We start from the raw sequence: 20,369 nt of genomic DNA, 5'->3' as shown, positions 1-20,369 counted from the left end.
CTCTACCCTTGAAAAGGTGCACTTGTCACGCATAGGGCAGCCCATTCAGGTGAATGGGCTGCCCCACAGGTATCATGTGCCAAAACATACATTTCTGCTACGCTTGGTGCGATTGTGTGACTTTGGTCAATTCGGGATTTCCATGTATGAAGAACAGCATTACCCTAGGTTCACACCTAAGCGGTTTCCGCAGTGTTTTTCAGAAATGCACTACAGTCCATTTAACCCGATTTCCTATGGGACAGGTTCACAGCTCCGCGTTTTCACCCGGTGCATTTTTTTGGAAAGGGTCCGGAACTTTTTTAAACGCAAAAAGTTAAAAATTTTTGGTACTATAGATGTAAATGAAAACACTGCGGAAAAGCATGTAACGTGTTTTTGATGCATTTTGCATTTTAATCTGCCTAGCAACAAGAAAAAATTAAAAAACACAAAACACAAAACACAAAACAAAAAAAAAAAAGTGTAAAAAAAAAAAAAAAAAAAAAACACAAAACTCACCACAAAAAGCACTGCAGAAATGGAGCAAACACTGCATAGGTGTGAACCTAGCCTTACAGTAGATGTTCCCAGAATACCAAACAAGGCATTTTATACAGATAGGTGACTAGACATTGCTTTCCAAAACCCGGGGGGGACGTTTTAGGCCCCATGTACACTGCAGATGATAGACTGACGTTCAGGAGCGTCTGTGTTTTTTTCAGCAGCCCCTGAACTCTCCCTAATGTTTTCCTATGTGTCCATGTACACATCGTCATTTACAGGCAGTTGAGTTTACAGTCGTTTTTTTTTTAACGCACCAAACTTGCGTTCAGGAGTAGATTTTACCGGAGTTCCAAATGCTTGTAAACGCGGTTAACCACGTTTAGAAGTGTGTTTTGTTTTTTTTTTTTTAACTGTTCCATATCCAGATGCTCTCCAGAGCCTTTTTTCATCATCAGAAATGCATGCAAAGCATTTTCCATGAATTCAAATGGACCCAGTACACCAGCGCAGTCAGTTCCAGGTTTCGCGTGAAGGAAAACATTATAGAACGTGCCGCATTATACTCATGATGGGATCCATAGTGACTACAACCAGAAAAGACAGGTCATCTCAACACATACTGCTCTCTCTGCTTCTGCTCTCTCTATATCTCTCAAAATGTCTCAAATGGTTACTTTTTTACTATTTTTCAGTGCATTCTGGGCATTTTGGAAGGTCTCCTGAGGTTATCTTTTAAAACCGCTTCTAAACGCAAACACACCTAAACGTGGAATGCAAATGCGGCTAAAATGACTTTTTTTAACTTACGTTTTCCAGCAGTTTCCATCGTTCAGAAGAGTTTTCCAAATGCCCCGTGTATATACGCCCTTAGGCCCCATGCACACTAGCATTTTTTTCTAAAAACCCTGGATAAAAAAAATGTTGGTAATAGCATTTGGAAGCATTTAGGAGCTTTAGTATTTTATTAGCTTTTTTACAGTACAAGTAGGAAAAAAAGCTGTTAGGAGAATTTTAGTAGCATTTAAATTTTTTTTCTGACAGAAAACCACTCCCAAGTACCATGTACTTATATGAAGAAAATATCCGGTTCTCTTTGTATTGCTCCCTTTGTGTGAAATCCCTGGTGTTCCTGCCAGTCCCTCTGCTTTCCTATTAAAAACGGACCACACTAGACAGAAGAGCAATGCGTGGGTCAGTTCTCTAGCTGTGCTGGGAACTCAATGTGCTCTCCTCCAATGGTCAGTCTTGTCCTGACACCCCCCCCCCCCCACTGCACAGCCATTAGTGCATTGTAATGATGTCTCTTCTCCCTCAGCTCTTATGCAGCTGAGAAGAGAAGGAATATGATCACTTACAAAAAAAAAAAAAAAAAAAAAAAAAAAGGGGGGGGAGGTATTTAGCAAGTTTTTTTTTTTAAATATCTATACACATACAAAGGATTCTCGGGCTGGAGAGACAGGGCAGTGACATCACACTCTCCACCTCATCCAATCAGAGAATGCTTTGCATTCATTCAGAAAATGCAAAGCAAAGCATTCTCTGAATGATGTCCATGCTGATTGGCTGACCTCCTCTGTTCACAATGCAGCAGGGGCAGCCACTCGGCACAGACCTGGAAGCTGACTTTAGTGATTAGGGGCAGTGGCCAGGTAGGATATATACAGAATTATATTGGTCCAAGCTGCATCGATGTGGCTATGTATAATATATCCAAACCTGAAACGCATCTTTAATAGATGGTACAGCCTCATGTGTGTACATATATGCAGATTAAGTAACTTCCATATTGTGGCTTCGGAGTCAGCTTCCAATATGTGGAAAGATCAGTACAATTCTGGCTGGTTGTTTGTGTTCTGTGTTGTTTATAAGACAGATTACATCAAGTTCTTTCTCCCCTGTAGTACTAATTGTTTGCATGTTCTCCCTGTGCAGGTTTTCTCTGGGTACTCCGGTTTCCTCCCACACTTCAAAAGACATGCTGGTAGGTATATTGACTCCTGTCTAAAATTTGCCATAGTATGTGTATGATTGAGAGTTAAGGACCTTAGACTAAGTTCCTGGAGGGTTAAGGACCGATAAGGGTTCAATATTGAGTTGGCCCCGCCCTTTGCAGCTATAACAGCTTCAACTCTTCTGGGAAGGCTGTCCACAAGGTTTAGGAGGGTGTCTATGGGAATGTTTGACCATTCTTCCAGAAGCACATTTGTGAGGTCAGGCACTGATGTCGGATGAGAAGGCCTGGATCGCAGTCTCTGCTCTAATTTATCCCAAAGGTGTTCTATCGGGTTGAGGTCAGGACTCTGTACAGGCCAGTCAAGTTCCTCCATCCCAAACTAACTCATCCATGTCTTTATGGACCTTGCTTTGTGCACTGGTGATCAGTCATGTTGGAACAGGAAGGGGCCATCCCCAAACTGTTCCCACAAAGTTGGGATCATGAAATTGTCCAAAATGTCTTGGTTTGCTGATGCCTTAAGAGTTCCCTTCACTGGAACGAAGGGGCCAACCCAACCCCTGAAAAACAACCCCACACCATAATCCCACCTCCACCAAACTCTACACAATGCAGTCAGACAAGTACTGTTCTCCTGGCAACCGCCAAACCCAGACACATCCATCGGATTGCCAGACAGAGAAGCACAATTCCTCACTCCAGAGAACACGTCTCCACTGCTCTAGAGTTCAGTGGCGGCATGCTTTACACCACAGCATCCGACACTTTGCATTGCACTTGGTGATGTAAGGCTTGGATGCAGCTGCTCAGCCATGGAAACCCATTCCATGAATCTCTCTATGCACTGTTGTACTAATCTGAAGGCCACATGAAGTTTGGTAGTCTTTAGCCAGTGACTCTGCAGACAGTTGGTGACTTCTGCAAACTGTCCCCTTCAGCATGCACTGACCCCGCTCTGTCATTTTACGTGGCCTATCACTTGGTGGCTGAGTTGCTGTTGTTCCCAGTTGCTTCCACTTTGTTATAATACCACTAACAGTTGACCGTGGAATATTTAGTAACAAGGAAATGTCATGGATGGAATTATTGCACAGGTGGCAACCTATCACAGTACCACGCTTGGATTCATTGAGCTCCGAGAGTGACCCATTCTTTCACAAATGTTTGTAGAAGCAGTCTGCATGCCTAGGTGATGATTTTTTATACCTGTGGCCATGGAGGTGATTGGAACACCTGAGCCCAATGATTTGGAGGGGTGTCACAATACTTTTGGGGTGTGTGACAGCGCTATACAAGTACCTGTAATAATAATACTGCCAATACTTCAGTCATCGTCAATTAAAAAAAAAAAAAAAAAACTTTTTTGTGTTTGTGCAGTCAGACATTCAGAAACAATTGTAATTTGCCTATCGTGTATAAGATTCAAAATGGCTGCCTTAGCAGAATGCAAATGATATAAAAAAAAAAAAAAGCAAATACTGTCATTTATGCAGATGAAAAGTTTTAATTGGTGCTGAATACATGGGCACGGGAACATGCAATAGAGATGCTAAGATTGGTGCACACAGAATCTGGTACCACTGGTCATTGTAACCAATCAGCTTTGACCTCTTACTTGTATTCGGTGCAGTCTGTAATTAGTTCCTCCCCGTCCGAGTCCAGCACCATGTTGAATACAGTCTTCTGTGTCTGCAGCACTTTGGGCTTCCGCCCTTTCAGTTTCCCCCTGCCGTAATCTTGCGTATGCGCAGTGAGTTTGTATCCAAGCCTCGTTTTTGTTGTAATTACTATGGCAACCCTGTCCGGCATAGCGAAATTCCCAACTGAGCCTGCGCTCTCGCGGGATTGTTGAGCGATGCCACAGAGAAAACGTAAGCGAGGCTCAGCATGTCAATCCAAGGACTAACGGAACGAGAAGCGTGCCATAAACAGCAGACATTATGCGCATGTGCCAGTGACCTCATAAGTATACAGAAACAGATTGCAAGAAACGTAATCCGGACAGAACAGATCTAAAGACAGCGATTTGCACAGTATGTGTTGATTATGTGAATGACAGTTTACTACCATTTTAAACTTTGACAATAAAACCTGGAAGCTGATTGGCTACCGTGCAGATTCTGTGTGCACCAGTTTTAGTAAATCTCCCGCATGGTTTTCTACAGGACCTACTGCATTACAATGTCTTGGAGAAAAATCCATAACTAATAACCGTTCTGTATCTGCCACCCCTCTCTGCCAATCCCTCCACTGGCTTCCCATTGCCCAACGGATAAAATTCAAAACCTTAAGATATAAAGCCATTTATAACTCTGCCCCAGATTACATCAACGATCTGGTCTCTAAATATCACCCAAACCGTACTCTCCGCTCCTCGCAAGACCTCCTGCTCTCTAGCTCCCTTGTCTCTTCCTCCCATGCTCATCTCCAGAGCTTCCCCCATCCTCTGGAACTCTCTACCCCAATTTATCAGACTATCGCCTACTCTGCCCACTTTTAGGTGATCTCTGAAAACCTATCTCTTCAGGGAAGCCTATCCTACCCTCAGCTAATAATGGAATCTTCCACTCTTCCATCCAGTCCATCCCCCACAGTTACTACCTTTTGTACCACTAGCCCCTAACTCCTAGATTGTAAGCTCCCAGGATCAGGCCCTTCTATCCCTCTTGTATTGAACTGTATTGTCTCCCATTATATTGTAAAGCGCTGAGCAAACTGTTGGCGCTATATAAATCCTGTATAATAATAATAGTTTGTGTGTTGCCCTGAATGCCGTTGAGAAGACAGAATAGGGGCCCTTCAACAACAAGGAAATAGGTTCACTTCAAGAGCAGCATGTATCTTTCTTTGCCGGCACCAACTTTGCAGCATACCCGTCATAGTATACTACCACTGACTGTCACCAAGAAAAGGAAAATTATAGCAAGTATTTACACAATTTTCCCTTTTTGCTCCCTTTTTCCACTGCGTTTAGACTTCTGGGGCCCAACCTGTGGTCTTTGCAGGGCCTCAAGGGCCACACAAAAAGTGCCAAACACTCATCTGTTTCTCTACTGGTCTGTTGTAATGATGATCTCTAGTAGTATCATGTAATGTCTATGTCTCTACATCTCCTATAGCATGTTTCCAGTCTCTGAATATCTCTTGCATCATGCCTATAGTCTATGACCATCTCTTATATATCTGCTGTCTCTGACACTGAATGTTCTGTTTGGTCTGCTGGAGATGTAAGGGGCCACACTTAAGGCCCCCTTTATCCTGAAAAGTTGAGCACCACTGGTTTAGGCACTAGGAGCAAAAAAGAATCCTTTGCCAGGTAATTACCATACCACAGCACTAATTGGCCCAAATCTATCACATGGAGTGAGTCACATGCTCCTCCATACTCAGAAGTACAGGGTATAGCTTTTAGTTTGGTTGCTGAAGGGAACAGCAGGGTATCAAAGCCAAGGTAAGTACATGCTAGGGTTTACAAGGGGATTAAAGTAATGCACATGTTTACTATACATCATACACTGCTCAAAAAAATTAAAGGAACACTTTTTAATCAGAGTATAGCATCAAGTCAATTAACCACTTGCCCTCCAGAGGATTACCCCCCTTCTTGACCAGGCCATTTTTTGAGATATGGCGCTGCGTTACTTTAACTGACACTTGCACGATCATGCAACGCTGCACCCAAAATGAAATTTCCCTCTTTTTTCCCCCCACAAATAGAGCTTTCTTTCAGTGGTATTTGATCATCTGTGCAGTTATTTTTTGCTCTATAAATAAAAAAATAAGACCTACAATTTTGAGGAAAAAAAAAAAAAAAAAAAAAAAAAAAACTTATTTTTGACTTTTTGCTATTAAACATGTCCAGTAAAAAAAATAAATAAAATTTTGTCATGAATTTAGGCCAAAATGTATTCTGCGACATGTCTTTGCTAACAAAAAACCCCAATACGTGTAAATTAATTGGTTTACATGAAAGTTATAGTGTTTACAAATGGCGGTATAGATACTGGAATTTGTTTTTTTCACTAGTAATGGTGGCGATCAGCGACTTATTGCGGGACTGCGGCGGGCATTCTGACACTGGGGGGGGGGGGAACTGACTTGGTGTCACTGACATCCCCAGGGTGAACTTCCAGTCAGATCTCCTAGGTGAGTGGAACAGAAGCAGGTACCTATCAAAACCAGGTAACTGCTTCCTCCCAAAAAAAAATAATGTGCCAATTGTGGTAGAAGAGGAGGGGAGGAGGACATAAAATGGGACTTCCCTTTGAAAGTGACATTCCACTTTAAAAAGGTACACAACTGTAAAATGCAGAAAAAAAAATAATAAAAAAAAGGCATGGCAGACGGTACAGAAAGAGCCATATAGCCAACATTTCAGGCCTCAGTGGACATGGAGGTATCTTTTTGTTTGCACTTTACAACTATGAACCCTAAACTTCATTGAATTTTTGAGGCTCATCCACGCTGTGTGCCATCTTTCTATGTCAATGAGCAAAATAACCTGACAGCTCTGCTATCCTTTCCCTACTGTATCCAAATTCTATCTTACAGTGTTGGGACACCAAGCTTCACCAATCAAAGTTACTGAAGCCACCAGAGTGCCTTCTGAAGAACCTCATGGTCACAGGGCAGCTGGGCCAATACAGCGTCCTGGATCCCCTTGGATCATGGAATCAAGGAGGGGGCCCCGGACCTAAACTTGACCCATGCAGCTTGGGCAGAGCAGAAAAAAAGCTGATCCTACGGGAAGACACAAGGACAGAGGCAAGCTGCCTACCCTCCCTGTAAAGACACATTTCCCTCTGGTGAGGGAAACACCAAAACTGATGTACTAGGCTGGGAGGGGGGGCACCTTCCTATTGTACCCCTGTTTAGCAGATACCCAGCTCATTGGTCCTGCTCAGTAGTATTCCCAGCTCAATCTCAGTTTAATCGAATGTCTTCCCAGATCTCTCCGTGCAGAGGACCTGTCATGGTCCATAAAATCACAAGGGATGTTCCCTTGTGATAGCAATAAAGATGATCAACAAAAACAATGTAAACAGTGTAAAAAAAATGCATTTAAATAAAAGAAAATAAAAAAAAAAAAAAAAAAAAAAAAGTGAACCCCCATACTCACACGCATATGCGAACACTCACATCAGCCCCGCACGCAAAAGTAAATGGCGATTGCACCACACATGTGACGTACTGCCACGAACATCGGAGTGAAAGCTATCATTCTAGCACCAGACCTCCTGTGTTACTCTAAACTGGTAACCTGTAAAGGTCTATAAAGTGTCACCTATGGAGATTTTTTTTTTTTTTTTTGGTACTGTAGTATGTGGTCATTCCACAAGCGCGTGCAATTTTAAAGTGTGACATGTTAGGTATCTTTACTCGGCATAACATCATCCTTTTATATTTTACCAAATAGGTTATTATATTGTGCTTGTACGCACTAAGATTCATTGAAAAGTGTATTTTTTCCAAATCTGAAAAAAAACATTGTGCAAATACAGGTGTGACGTAAAAATTGCCTGGGAGTCATGTGGTTAATCACCTTTTATTTTGCCTTATAAACATGACCCCCACCCTATTAAGCATACTAATGGAATTTTTAAAGAAAGCCTTTCCTTTTTCATTACATACCTTATTAGATCCAGTGGTATCATCTCTGGATCTCTATGTTTCTCTATGCAATGTAGGCAGATCAGGACTGGTGGGAAGGGCCAGCAGGATACTATGTATAGCTTTCTAAAAGCATCACATCACTCAGTACTCCACTCAAAACCTCTCAGCCCTGATTCAAGCAGTGCGCTGAATTTTAGGAGGAGTTATGCAAATATAAAAATGCTTTAATGGGCAGATATCAGTCTGGAAGAGTGGGCATTCCTAAACAGGCTGCATTTACACACAGACTGCTTTAGATAACACCCACATGTGATGCTGAGCCTCCATGACTGAAAGAACTGAAATCCAATGAATGAAAGACGGGCCAGAGACAGCCTGGCTTGGCAGGAAAGTGCTAGATGCTGCTGGATGTCTACAGCCAGGAAATGAGTTGGGCCCTATCTGACTTTCTTCAACTTCTAATGCACACTGTGAGAAGCTCACAGTGTGCACTGAGTTCAGAGTAAGCAATTTCAGTCCAGGAGAGGAGTCTGTATATCACAAATGTAAAGACTGAAGGGAAGGCCGAAGTCCAGATTTAAGGTTTGTACATATCTTTCCATCCTGAGGTTTATGTCATTGCATTGGGCAATACTGAGAACCCCACCTAGGATAATTTTGGCAGCCACTCTGTCCGTAAATATAGGGACTTTCAATGCACAACCTCGGTTTACGAACGCCTCGGTTAACGTAATTTTCGCTTTACAAATGAAAAGCCATTAAAAAGAATGCCTCGGTTTATGAATTTTTTACGAAGTTTCCCCAGGATGCCCCGTGCCTTTAAAGTGCACTTTATAAAGAGTTTTGAACAGATGAAACTTCAACTTTTTTCTGACCTCCAGAACAGATTAATTGGTTTTCAATGCATTCCTATGGGAAACCGCATTTTGGTTTACAAATATCTCGCAATACGAGAACGCATTAAATTTGTAAACCGAGGTACACCTGTATTTATAAAAAGTATCAAAGCAATAAAGGAAGATCCAGAATATGTACATAGAAAACATTATAAAGGTGAGCTCTGTTATAAGATGGGGTTAGCAGTGTTCCATGAATAGACAACGAGGTAGAAGAAGGAAGAACCAGCCATTTATTACTGGGTGCCGGCCCAGGAGGAGAGTGCAGACCAGGAGGGAGCCGATGGCAGGAGAAGGTCACCAGGAGAGGGTAGAGGGACCAGCAGGGCACAGAGAGGGACCAGCTGGAAGGAGACAGAGGTGTATATAGGGACAGTTGGGGCAAGACTGAACAGGAACAGCAGTGCAAAAGCATGTGAAAAGCAGGCGCAAACAATAGGTGAGAAGCGTCAGAATGGAGGATGGAAGATGACAGAGCAGTGAACAATAACAGGTGACAGGGACAGTGGATGAAGTGACAGGGAGCAGTGTGTGTAAATGATAGTGAACAGCGACAGGTGACAGGCACAGTAGATGAAGTGACTGAGAATAGTAAACAGTGACACCTGATAGTAGATGAAGTGACACAGAGCAGTGAACGACAGATGACAGGGACAGTAGATGGCAGTGACAGGGAGCACTGAACAATGAGAGCTGACAGGCAGTTAATGACAGTAGATGAATTGACAGAGCGGTGACCAACGACAGGCACAGTCGACGGAAGTGACGGGAGCGGTGACCAACGACAGGGACAGTCGACGGAAGTGACGGGAGCGGTGACCAACGACAGGGACAGTCGACGGAAGTGACGGGAGCGGTGACCAACGACAGGGACAGTCGACGGAAGTGACGGGAGCGGTGACCAACGACAGGGACAGTCGACGGAAGTGACGGGAGCGGTGACCAACGACAGGGACAGTCGACGGAAGTGACGGGAGCGGTGACCAATGACAGGGACAGTCGACGGAAGTGACGGGAGCGGTGACCAATGACAGGGACAGTCGACGGAAGTGACGGGAGCGGTGATCAATGACAGGTGACAGTAGACGGAAGTGACGGGAGCAGCAACCAATGACAGGTGACAGTAGACAGAAGTGACGGGAGCAGTGACCAATGACAGGGACAGTAGATGGACATGACGGGAGCAGTGATCAATGACAGGGACAGTACTAACAGACAACACAGAACATACTGTGAACTAACACATGAAACTTATGATAGTGAAGGGTGACAGATGACAGCCAGCATGGTGAATGATAACAGAAGAATGGAATGTAGAGTAAAGTAAAGGGATAGACACAAAAGCAGGCAGTGACAGGCAGAAAGGTGATTGATAACAGCAGGAGAGGTCAGAAGACTGTCATATCAGATGATATAAATAATAGCTAGCAGTGACAGGTGACAGTCACAGGAACCAGATCTACAAAATGAAAGAGAAATATGAAATACAAACACTGTATATGGGGACAGAAATAACTGCAGCCACTGTGCACACTGAAGACGGTAACAAATGCCAATGTATAAAAGTGACAGACAGCAGGGCCCATACTGAACAATGACATATGAAACAAATGATAGTGAGCAGTGACAGATGACAGGCACAGAGGTAAATGACAAGGAATGACGGAGGCAGCACAGGTCTAGATTCTGTAGATGATAGAAAACAGAGAGATGTCAGACACAATACTGAATGCTAACCAAGGTGGATTGGATTTACATCACTAGTGAAAAGGCTCAATTTAAATCACAATCTTTAAAGAGCACCTGTCATCTCTGTCCTGCAGTGGCCCCTCCTCTGACTCGCTGTTGACTCACCAACAGTCCCATTCCCTTTAATGGGACGTCTGGTGATGCGGCAGTGACACAACAAAGTGAGGGACATTGTGGCAGCAGATGAGCGAACAGGCACTGCCATGATGGATCTAAAATGACAGGTGCTCTTTAAATGTAATGAATCCGACTCATTCTTGCTGGTAGTTAGAATCTTTAATATTTGCAAACCGAATGAAGGTTTTTTTTTTTTAGAACAAGAAGCTGTCAGGTTAGTAAAACAGCGATATCAGAACCGATTTTAGGTTACAAGGTTAATCACACATAGCTGGAGAACGACTCAAATTCGTTTATTTCACAGTCACCATAAGAAAAACCATGAAATAGTGTGAATGCATCAATGCAGTGCATGTTATCTCAGCTTACAGAGCTTCGATTCATTGAATGAGTTTACCAAAAATGTCAATATTGCAGAATATACAGCCTCATGCTGCATAACTAAGCGCCATGTCATGCTGAATAAACTCAGTTATTAATGTATCTTAAAGCGGAGCTCCACCCAAAAGGAGAAGTTCCGCTTTAAGCCTTTGTCCCCATTAAGGATTGGCACCTTTGGGGAGCGGTACCCACTTCCACTACGATCTCCTAGGCATTCAGAAGTGGTAGTTGTCCTCCCCCCCCCCCCCCATAGTCGTCTGTGACACATGACAGGTCCCAGAAGACTTACGGGGTCATTCACAAAGCTCAGCGCTTCTCGCATATGCACAGTGGGCACCCAGATGTGAAGCTGTCATAGCCGGGTGCCCACACTGAAGATGCCAACGCCAGGGAGAGAAGACAGCCAGGTGACACCAGCCGTGGCGAGGACACCGCTGGACCGAGGGACAGGTAAGTGACTGTATTTACCCCTTCAGGCCTAAGGGTAAAACAAATCTAAATGCCTAAGCACAATTTTGCAATGGTGACATGTGTTAGTAAAACCGTACATATCATCACATCTACTTTGTACATCCTGATGAATTATACCGCGTTTTTTTCAGGACAAATTGGGCTTTCATTTGGTGGTAAAATGGTAATGAATATCTCCTGATTTTTTTTTTATTATCAAAGGAAAACTGGCCCAAATTAGTAAAAAAAAAAAATCATTTTTTTTTTTATTTAGCTGTGTGTTACTTGTTACTACCATAACCTACCACCAAAGAACAACCCAAAATAAATTCTCCAGCTCTTGACAATCGCAGCGATACCATATATGTGTATGTTATTTGTACCCGTAGTACAGCCCAGAAACAATAGTGCGCATTTTGTTTTTGACTTTTTTTTTACCTAAAACACACTGACATTGATACCAATTTTTTTTTTTTTTAAATCCTGACCTTTGACCCAGACCTTGACTCAAACACTTACCCTGGCACTGAACTAGATCAAACCTTGATCTAGGTATTATTCTTTATTTTATTTTTTAATATTTATCTTCTTTTTTTTACAAACATTTTTTCTCTCTCTATGCCAGGAGTTAAGCGATATAATGTATCTCTCTTCTCCATTCATAGAGAGAGAAAAAAAAAACAAGGGGGCCGGGCTGTACAGCGACTGATCACTGTGATAGCCAATCAGAGGCTGTCACAGCGATCATGTGACCCGGAATCGGGAGTCCCATGTCCCGATCTTTAGAACGGGACCTGGGGCTCTCAGTGATACTGTGGTCTCTGTGCTGGGAGCGCGCCCCCAGCACAAAGACAGGTACACAAATATGCGGCCCCATGGGAAAAAGCCAAGTTCCGTATCGTCGACGTCAAGGGGTTGATTTTTTTTTCCAGCTGGAACTCCGATTTAAATAGCTATATTTAGATAGATTTTCTCTCCAAAAGCATTTTATTAAAAAAATTCTGATTTAAATGAAAACAATCCGATTAAAATTTTTAAAAATCCAATTTTTTTTTTTATTTAAAAAAAAAAAAAAAATTCTTGATTTTTATCCACCCTGGTGGTAACATACGAAGGGGACAATAGAGGGACATTATACAGGTGACAGATGACAGACACAGTAATGAAAATGAATGAACTAAGGGGACGGGGTTGAGAGATGAAAAGGACACTAGTGTAAAGTGACCAATAAATTAGCGTACAGTAGACAGCGACAGATGACAGAGAAGGGCAGGGGCTGAAGAGGACAACAAATGCAGAGACCACAGCATGAAGAGATGATAGGAACAAAACCGAATGGTAATGATCTGTAGGGATAACGGACAGGCATGATGACATGTAAAGACAGATGATATAACTGTGCACAGTAACAGATGACAGGGATACCCGTGCACAGTGACATACGACAGGCACAGCAGTGAGTAGAGGAATAGTGTTGGGTGATGACAGATGATAGGAAGAAGCAGAAACCAGTGAAGTAAAGGGAGGAACAACATGGAGCAAAAACAGGTGCAGTATGGGAAACAGCAGATGGCAGCAAAGGAGAAGATGCAAAATGGGAAATGACAGATGATGCCAAGGGGAAATTACAAATCACATCAAGGAGCAAAGGTAGGTGCAGCATGAAAGATGACAACATGAAGCAGAGACAGGAGTGGTGTGGGAAATGACAGCAGCCAGATGCAGTATGGAAAATAACAGATTGCAGGGAGCAGAGACAGTTGTGGTCAATGACATATGACAGCAGGATACACAGGAAGGTGTGCTGTACAAAATAACTGCAAAGACAGCGATGGTATGGGAAATAACAGATGACAGCAGGGAGCAGAAGCAGGTGTGGTTTGGATAGAACAGAGGACACGGAGACAGTGTACAAAATTACAGATGACAGCAAAGAGCAGGCAGATGTACAGTGTGGGAATGACAGATGATATCAGGGAGAAGAGACATGGTCTGGGTGTGATGTGACATAACAGCAGGAAGACAAGATAGGTGTAGTGAAAGTAATGACAGCACAGATGCAGCGTGTGAAATTACAGATGACAGCACAGATGAAAGCATAGTGGGAAATAAGAGAAAAGAGGGGTGCACTGTGGGAGATGACAGCAGGGAGGTGCAGTGTGGGGGGGGGGGGGGGTGACAGCAGGGAGGGGTGAAGTGTAGGAAAGGACAGATGACAGCAGGAAGGTGTAGTTTGAGAGGTGACGCATGACAGCAGGGAGATGTAGTGTGTGAGGTGACAGATTGCAGCAGGGAGGGATGCAGTGTAGGAAATGACAGCTGACAGCAGGGAGGTGTAGTGTCACAGATGACAGCAGAGAGGGGTGAAGTATAGGAAATGACAGCAGGGAAGTGTAGTGTGGGAGATGACAGCAGAGAGGGGTGCAGTGTGGGAGATGACAGCAGAGAGGTGAAGTGTGGGAGGTGCCAGATGACAGCAGAGGAGTGAAATGTGGGAGGTGCCAGATGACAGCAGAGGGGTGCAGTGTGGAAGATGACAACAGAGAGGGGTGCAGTGTGGAAGATGACAGCAGAGAGGGGTGCATTTTGGGAAATCACAGATGACAGAGAGGTGCAGTGTGGAAGGTGGGAGGTGACAGCCGAGCGGGGTGCAGTGTGGGAGGTGACAGCCGAGCGGGGTGCAGTGTGGGAGGTGGCAGATGACAGCAGGGAAATGCAGTGTGGGAGGTGGCAGATGACAGCAGGGAAATGCAGTGTGGGAGGTGGCAGATGACAGCAGGGAAATGCAGTGTGGGAGGTGGCAGATGACATCAGAGAAGGGTGCAGTGTGGGAGGTGACATCAGAGAGGGGTGCAGTGTGGGAGGTGCCAGATGACAGCAAGGAGGGGTGCAGTGTGGGAGGTGCCAGATGACAGCAGGGAGGGGTGCAGTGTGGGAGGTGGCAGATGACAGCAGGGAGGGGTGCAGTGTGGGAGGTGGCAGATGACAGCAGGGAAATGCAGTGTGGGAGGTGGCAGATGACAGCAGGGAAATGCAGTGTGGGAGGTGGCAGATGACATCAGAGAGGGGTGCAGTGTGGGAGATGACATCAGAGGGGTGCAGTGTGGGAGGTGACATCAGAGAGGGGTGCAGTGTGGGAGGTGACATCAGAGAGGGGTGCAGTGTGGGAGGTGACATCAGAGAGGGGTGCAGTGTGGGAGGTGACATCAGAGAGGGGTGCAGTGTGGGAGGTGACAGATGATAGCAGAGAGGGGTGCAGTGCGGGAGGTGGCATCAGAGAGGGGTGCAGTGCGGGAGGTGGCATCAGAGAGGGGTGCAGTGCGGGAGGTGGCATCAGAGAGGGGTGCAGTGCGGGAGGTGGCATCAGAGAGGGGTGCAGTGCGGGAGGTGGCATCAGAGAGGGGTGCAGTGCGGGAGGTGGCATCAGAGAGGGGTGCAGTGCGGGAGGTGCCAGATGATAGCAAAGAGGGGTGCAGTGTGGCAGATGACAGCTGAGAGGTCGGTGCAGTGTGGCAGATGACAGCTGAGAGAAGGGTGTAGTGTGGCAGACGACAGCTGAGAATGGTGCATTGTGAGAGATGACAGCAGAGAGGGGTGCCGTGTGGAAGTTGACAGCAGAGAGGGGTGCAGTGTGAGAGATGACAGCAGAGAGGGGTGCAGTGTGAGAGATGACAGCAGGGGGAGGGGTAAATGAATGTAGTAACCACCCAATGACAGCATTCAGTGTCAGAGCTGACAGACATTGTGATGAGCACAGAGGGGGGCGCTCTGGCACCGGCGCTGTGTTGCATGGGTTGTGGTGACATGAGAGCAGTGGCAGAGAACGGCGCTGTACGCGGGACAGTCGGGCCCCGGGTGTCTCCTTACCTCTGTCCCCTCCTCTGTGTGACTCCCCGCTGTGCGACCTCATCACTTCTCCGCCGGAAACACCGACAAATTCTCTGCTCCGCACTCTACATGCCGGGTCTCTGCCGCGCCTGCGCACACTGCCCACCACGCCCATCTCCACGTGTAACTCCACAACAACCACGCCTACTTTTATACTACCAAACCAGACAGACCATTGGGCATGTGATCACCCATCCGCTGTCCCCGCCTACAAATCGTGTCTGCTCAGCTTGACTGGGAGACACTTCTACCCACTTACACCTCCCCCGTCCACCTACCTGTACAAGGATCACCTACCTCCCCCATCTACCTACCTGTACGACAAGGATCACTTACCTCCCCCGTCCACCTACCTGTACGACAGAGATCACCTGCCTCCCCCGTCTACTTACCTGTACGGGAAGGATCACCTGCCCCCCCCCCGTCCACTTACCTGTACGGCAAGGATCACCTGCCTCCCCCGTCCACCTACCTGTACGAGAAGGATCACCCGCCTCCCCCGTCCACCTACCTGTACGACAAGGATCACCCGCCTCCCCCGTCCACCTACCTGTACGACAAGGATCACCCTCCTCCCCTGTTTACTTACCTGTACGACAAGGATCACCTACATTACTATAGAGGACGGTGTGCAGAGGTCAGTAGTATGTAGGGCGGCATATAGGGTTTCAGCTGTTCATAGTACAGGGGTCAGTAGTATGTAGGGCAGTGTACAGGGGTCAGCAGTATGTAGGGCGGTGTACAGGAGGTCAGCTGTTCATAGTACAGGGTTCAACAGTATGTAGGGCAGTGTACAGGGGGTCAGCTGTTCATAGTACAGGGGTCAGCAGTATGTAGGGCAGTGTGCAGAGGTCAGTAGTATGTATGGAAGTGTGCAGGGGGTCAGCTGTTCATAGTACAGGGGTCAGTAGTATGTAGGGCAGTGTACAGGGGTCAGCAGTATGTAGGGCAGTGTGCAGAGGTCAGTAGTATGTAGGGAAGTGTACAGGGGGTCAGCTGTTCATAGTACAGTGGTCACTAGTATGTAGGGCAGTGTGCAGAGGTCAGTAGTCTGTAGGGCAGTGTACAGGGGGTCAGTTCATAGTACAGGAGTCAGTAGTATGTAGGGCAGTGTGCAGGGGGTCAGTTGTTCATAGTACAGGGGTCAGTAGTATGTAGGGCAGTGTGCAGAGGTCAGTAGTATGTGGGGCGATGTATAGGGGGTCAGTTGTTCATAGTACAGGGGTCAGTAGTATGTAGGGCAGTGTACAGGGGGTCAGCTGTTTATAGTACAGGGGTCAGTAGTATGTAGGGCAGTGTACAGGGGGTCAGCTGTTTATAGTACAGGGTCCAGTAGTGTGTAGGGCAGTGTACAGGGGGTCAGCTGTTCATAGTACAGGGGTCAGTAGTATGTAGGGCAGTGTACAGGGGGTCAGCTGTTCATAGTACAGGAGTCAGTAGTATGTAGGGCAGTGTTTAGGGGGTCAGCTGTTCATAGTACAGGAGTCAGTAATATGTAGGGCAGTGTGCAGAGGTCAGTAGTATGTATGGAAGTGTACAGGGGGTCAGCTGTTCATAGTGCAGGGGTCAGTAGTATGTAGGACAGTGTGCAGGGGGTCAGCTGTTCATAGTACAGGGGTCAGTAGTATGTAGGGCAGTGTGCAGGGGGTCAGTTGTTCATAGTACAGGGGTTAGTAGTATGTAGGGCAGTGTGCAGAGGTCAGTAGTATGTGGGGCGGTGTATAGGGGGTCAGTTGTTCATAGTACAGGGGTCAGTAGTATGTAGGGCAGTGTACAGGGGGTCAGCTGTTTATAGTACAGGGTCCAGTAGTATGTAGGGCAGTGTACAGGGGGTCAGCTGTTCATAGTACAGGGGTCAGTAGTATGTAGGGCAGTGTACAGGGGGTCAGTAGTATGTGGGGCAGTGTACAGGAGGTCAGCTGTTCATAGTACAGGGGTCAGTAGTATGTGGGGCAGTGTACAGGAGGTCAGCTGTTCATAGTACAGGAGTCAGTAGTATGTAGGGCAGTGTGCAGAGGTCAGTAGTATGTAGGGCGATGTACAGTGGATCAGCTGTTCATAGTACAGGGGTCAGTAGTATGTAGGGCAGTGTGCAGAGGTCAGTAGTATGTAGGGTAGTATGTAGGGCAGTGTGCAGAGGTCAGTAGTATGTAGGGCAGTGTACAGGGAGTCAGTTGTTCATAGTACAGGGGTCAGTAGTATGTAGTGTAGAAGTGGTTTCCTCCACATGCAGAGCTGCGCACGGAAGTGGCAGTGAGACATCTATTTGTTCTGGTGTATGATCTCTGCCTGCCCTCCTCTGTCGTTCACCACATGTGATGTCACATACAAGTACATGGGATGGATGGAGAGAGTAGGGAGATGACACCAGCAGGATCTGTGGGACGCAGGGACTCTTAAAATTCTGGGACAGCCCAGCAGAATGCAGGGCTGTCTGGAGAGATGCTCATTACCATATCAGTGCTCACTGCCCTTGCAGCATCCCTCCTCCACTCTGTGTCTCAGCAGTCACAACCCTTGGCAAGGATTTTAATGTGAATATTGATTCAAAGCAGAGTTCCAGATGAAAAAAAAAAAGCAGCTACAAAAACTATCTGCTGACTTTTACATACAGCCACTTACCTGTCCCTCGGTCCACTGGTGTCCTCACCACTGCTGGTTTCACCGGTCGTCTTCTCTCCCTGGGGCCGGCATCTTCAGTGTGGGCACCCGGCTGTGACAGCTTGTAGCTTCACAGCCATTGTGCATGCACGAGAAGCGCTGCTCTTTGTGAATGGCCCCGTAGTCTTCTGTCACGTGTCCCAGAAGACTACGGGGAGGGAGGGGGAGGACAATTTCCGCTTCCGATCGCCTAGGCGATTGCAGCGGAAGTGGGAGCGAGTACCTGTGAAATTCAGGCACCCGCTCCCCAAAGGTGCCAATCCTTAACGGGGAGCTGGGGATAAAGCATTTAAACAGAACTTCCCCTTTTGGGTGGAGCTCCGCTTTAAGATACATACAGTAATTAGACTTTCACAGCCCTGTTTTTCAAAGCTGAGATTATCCAGGATCCTTCTGTGTCATGCATCTGTAGCTCTTTAGGCCAGTTGCACACGGGAGTAAAGAATGCTGAGTTTTTTACTGATCTGAAATGAGATGCATTGTTGTCTATGGAACATTGCACATGGCTGAGTAAAGATCAGTAATACAGCATTGAATACAGAGCAATAAAACAGAAATTGATTTTTTCTTTTCATTTACTTGTTTACATGAGTATAAACGAGTATACTACAGTAATGGCAATGAAGAAGAATTTTACTTCTCTATACACTCATGGGTTTATTTACCACAAGGCAAACAAGGCATTTGCCTAGGGCAGCATTTTTCGGGGGGGCAGCACTACCTGCCTAGAAGAAGGGAAGGAAGAAGGGACACACGCGGCATGGGGGCAGGTGGGATTTGAGAGAGGCTCTGGGCTGCTTGATGGGGTATGCAGAGCCCGACTCTCATTCCCGGGGATAAGAAGGTGAAGGTGAGTGTCTTGATGGAAGGGGCGGTGGTAGTGGTAATGGTAAACTCTCTTGGATAGGGGGGCAGGGGTCAGTTTGGTCAATGACAGGCTCTCTCTGCAGGGGGGGTGGTGGTGGTGTTGATTGGTGTCAGGCTCATCCTGCGGACGGGGGGGGGGTGTTGGGGGCCAATTTTGGTGTTGCCTAGGGCAGCACAAAACTTAAATACAGCCCCTGACAGGAGTACTGATGGTTGCCCCCTGTCGGCGGCCCTATATGGGACCATAGTACATTCTCTGGCAGTGCCTCCATTCATTTAGACCTTGTGTAGTGCAGACCCCCCCCTTCCCCAGTTGATAATTACTTTGTCCCCAGGGACAGTACTCACTCTGCTATTTCTCTTGCGGTAACAGCAGTCAAATCCATGGATATCTTGCAGGCTGGATAAACACTTTTGTGGTGTGTTAACACAAGAACATTAACGTGCATTATGTGCTTCAACATGGTTTGTGCTAGGGCACCCAATTTCTTTGGCACCAAAGCACTCCAATGAGCACCACACACATTTTAGAATTCCCGCAGCACACGTGTGGACCCAACCTTGAAGATGTATCATACAACAAGGTAGTAGAGAGCATAATCAAACAGTAGGACATTTTCTGAAAGCTGAAAGTCCCTGGATGGAGCCCAGACATAAGTGGCATTCAATTTAATAGAGGTTCCTGTGTGTTCTCTGTGAAAGGTAGGTGACTGCTACATCAGACCAGTGGAGGTTCAAGTGTTACTCAATGGCTCCCTGTTCACCTACTGAGTCAACATGGAGTGTAGTTTCAAGTTTTACTCCATGGTCCCCTGTGATATTTGTTCAGCTACTGGATCAAAATGGAGTGGAGGGTCAAGTGCCTGTCTCTTGTTCCCAGCGATATCTGTTCAGCCACTGAATCAACTTGGAGTGAAGATTCAAGTGTTACTCCATGGTCACCAGTCATATCTATTCAGCTACTGAGTCAACATGGAGTGGTTTTTCATTTGTTACTTATTGTCCCCAGTGATATCTATTCAGCAACTGAATAAACATGGAGTGGATGTTTAAGTGTTACTCCATGGTCACCATTGATTTCTGTTCAGCTACTAAAGCAATGTGGAGTGAAGGTTCAAGTGTTACTCCATGGTCCTCAGTGCTATCTGTTCATCTACTGGATCAACATGGAGTAAAGGGTAAAGTGTTACTCCATGGCCACCAGTAATATCTATTCAGCTACTGAAGCAACATGGAGTGGAAGTTTAAGTGTTTCTTCATGGTCTCAAGTGATATCTATTCAGTTACTGAAGCAACATGGAGTGGAG

At 46.0% G+C, this 20,369-nt stretch overlaps 1 protein-coding gene across 1 annotated transcript in view; it reads right to left on the bottom strand.

Moving 5' to 3' along the window:
* Positions 1 to 15,642, bottom strand: part of SLC36A4 (solute carrier family 36 member 4) — a 415,009-nt gene extending 399,367 nt beyond the window's left edge. The window contains exon 1 of the mRNA XM_089656501.1: positions 15,514 to 15,642. Coding sequence (XP_089512627.1) covers positions 15,514 to 15,556 — 43 coding nt within the window. The 5' untranslated portion in view covers positions 15,557 to 15,642. The remainder of the gene's footprint in view (positions 1 to 15,513) is intronic.
* Positions 15,643 to 20,369: the final 4,727 nt, after the last annotated feature.

Source organism: Staurois parvus, unplaced genomic scaffold (genome assembly GCF_062004578.1).
Source record: "Staurois parvus isolate SC_StPar_1 unplaced genomic scaffold, SC_StPar_1.0 ptg000027l, whole genome shotgun sequence".
NCBI lineage: Eukaryota > Metazoa > Chordata > Amphibia > Anura > Ranidae > Staurois > Staurois parvus.
Note: the sequence above shows the minus strand (reverse complement) of the source record. Positions and strands in the feature narration are given on the sequence as shown.